This window comes from Myotis brandtii, unplaced genomic scaffold (assembly GCF_000412655.1).
Source record: "Myotis brandtii unplaced genomic scaffold, ASM41265v1 scaffold24585, whole genome shotgun sequence".
Lineage (NCBI taxonomy): Eukaryota > Metazoa > Chordata > Mammalia > Chiroptera > Vespertilionidae > Myotis > Myotis brandtii.
The window spans coordinates 1489-3066 of record NW_005359303.1 but is presented as its reverse complement, the minus strand read 5'-3'; the positions used below and the strand labels follow the sequence as shown (position 1 = coordinate 3066).

The following is a 1578-nucleotide window of genomic DNA, read 5'->3' as shown; positions in this document are numbered from 1 at the left end:
CTCTGCCCGACACTGTCGTTTCTCAGGCACCGAGTGGCAGGGCACGCTGTGTGAAGACTGCCAGCCGGGCACCTTCTCTGCGGGGGGCACCCAGGCAGCCTGCACGCCCTGGACCAGGTAGGTGACCCGGGTCCCAGGAGGCGCTGTCAGTGAGTCCCTGGGAGATAAGGGCCCCCCAGCGGGGAGATGGTGACCCCCCATCCGCCCCGCGGACCCTGTGGCTCCCACACCGCTGTCTCCTCAGCCAAGGGCCCGGTCAGCACATCCCAGATGCGGGGCTCAGGGCGCTGCAGCCAGAGACCCACCCTGTGTTCCGGGGTGTCCCCAGGTGTCAGGGCTGAGGGGTCCTGCCATCCGGAGTCAGGGGTGCACACACGAGGCTCCAGAGTGAGGAGTCCACTCCCCCGGAAACGGGAACCCCAGTGCCTCCCCAATACCCAATCCAGCTGAGACCTGGCTGCTTAGTCTCTGGCGTGACTCCACAGAGAAGGTCACGGTCTTGTGTCTCCATCCTCCCTTCCTCCTGTCCCCCCACCAAGGTCTGTCCCTCTGTCTGGGGCACTGGCTTTCACAATCCATTCCTGACACCCAGCTCTGTCCTCATCTCTGCATCTCCTTCGCTGTCCCTCTCTTGTGTCCAGTGTCCCAGGTTGTCCTGCCCCTTCCTCCCCTCCCTCTGTCTCCCGGTGGCTGTGGGACAGGGTGAGTCAGACCTGAGTTCCCCCCAGAGTCCCCTCCCCGGGCCCACCCCAGGCAGCAGCCTCCCCCTCTGAGCGCCAGGTTGTGCAGGGGATGCTCGGGGTCGGGGTGAGCGCCAGGCACCGAGGTGCCCCTGCCCGCTGCCCACCGGCCCCTCCTCCCCCAGGTGCAGTGGCCCATTCGCCAGGGGCGACGCCTGTGGGACCAGCAGCTCAGACGTGACATGTTCCTCCTGGGGCCCCCTCTCCATCTGCGTTATCATCAGCTTCATCAGCCTCGTCATCTTCATCGCTGTCATTTCTGTGTCAGCTGTGCTCAGGGCCATCAGGGACAGAAGGTCACGTAGTTTGCAGGAGCCCCTGGTCCCGTCAGGGCTCAGGTCCCAGCTCTCTCATCCCAGACACCTCTCTGGCTCTGTCCCCCAAATAGAGAGGCGGTCTGGGGTGCCCGGGGTGGGACTTCCTGTGTGAGGAGCCTGGTGCCCCCGGTGCCCACGCAGCACCAGGGCCCGAGCCCCCACCTGCCCTCAGCGGATGGAGGAGCACAGGGAGCCGAGAACAGCGGGAGGCCCCGTCATGCCTCCCTCCCCTGTCCCTGCCCAGAGCCCTCTGCGTGTCCAGACCCCGAGGGGGGCCCTGAGCAGAGAGAGGCTCAGGGCTGTGGGCGAGGCCGCGCCCTGTCCTCACCCGGGAGGTGCCCGGCCCAGGGCCCTGCTCTGAGCAGCGGGGGGTCCCTCCTCCTGGCTCCTGGCAGCCGCTCCCTTGGGGGGCTCAGCCCTCCCTGTGGACGGTCTACGGGGCTGAGGTGGGGCCGGGTTGGCAGCAGGGGAGGTGTCAGGGGCCCGGGTCCTTCCCCATCTTCTGGCCCCGGGGACAGGCC

At 67.6% G+C, this 1578-nt stretch overlaps 1 protein-coding gene across 2 annotated transcripts in view; it reads left to right on the top strand.

Annotated features, from left to right (window-relative positions):
• LOC102256291 (tumor necrosis factor receptor superfamily member 14) overlaps nucleotides 1–1510 on the top strand; it is a 3261-nt gene extending 1751 nt beyond the window's left edge. The window contains exons 3-4 of one of the 2 annotated variants that reach the window (XM_014540496.1): nucleotides 27–117; nucleotides 866–1510. In XM_014540496.1, coding sequence (XP_014395982.1) covers nucleotides 27–117; nucleotides 866–1169 — 395 coding nt within the window. In that variant the 3' untranslated portion in view covers nucleotides 1170–1510. The remainder of the gene's footprint in view (nucleotides 1–26; nucleotides 118–865) is intronic. The other variant, XM_014540495.1, reaches the window with a different exon arrangement.
• Nucleotides 1511–1578: the final 68 nt, after the last annotated feature.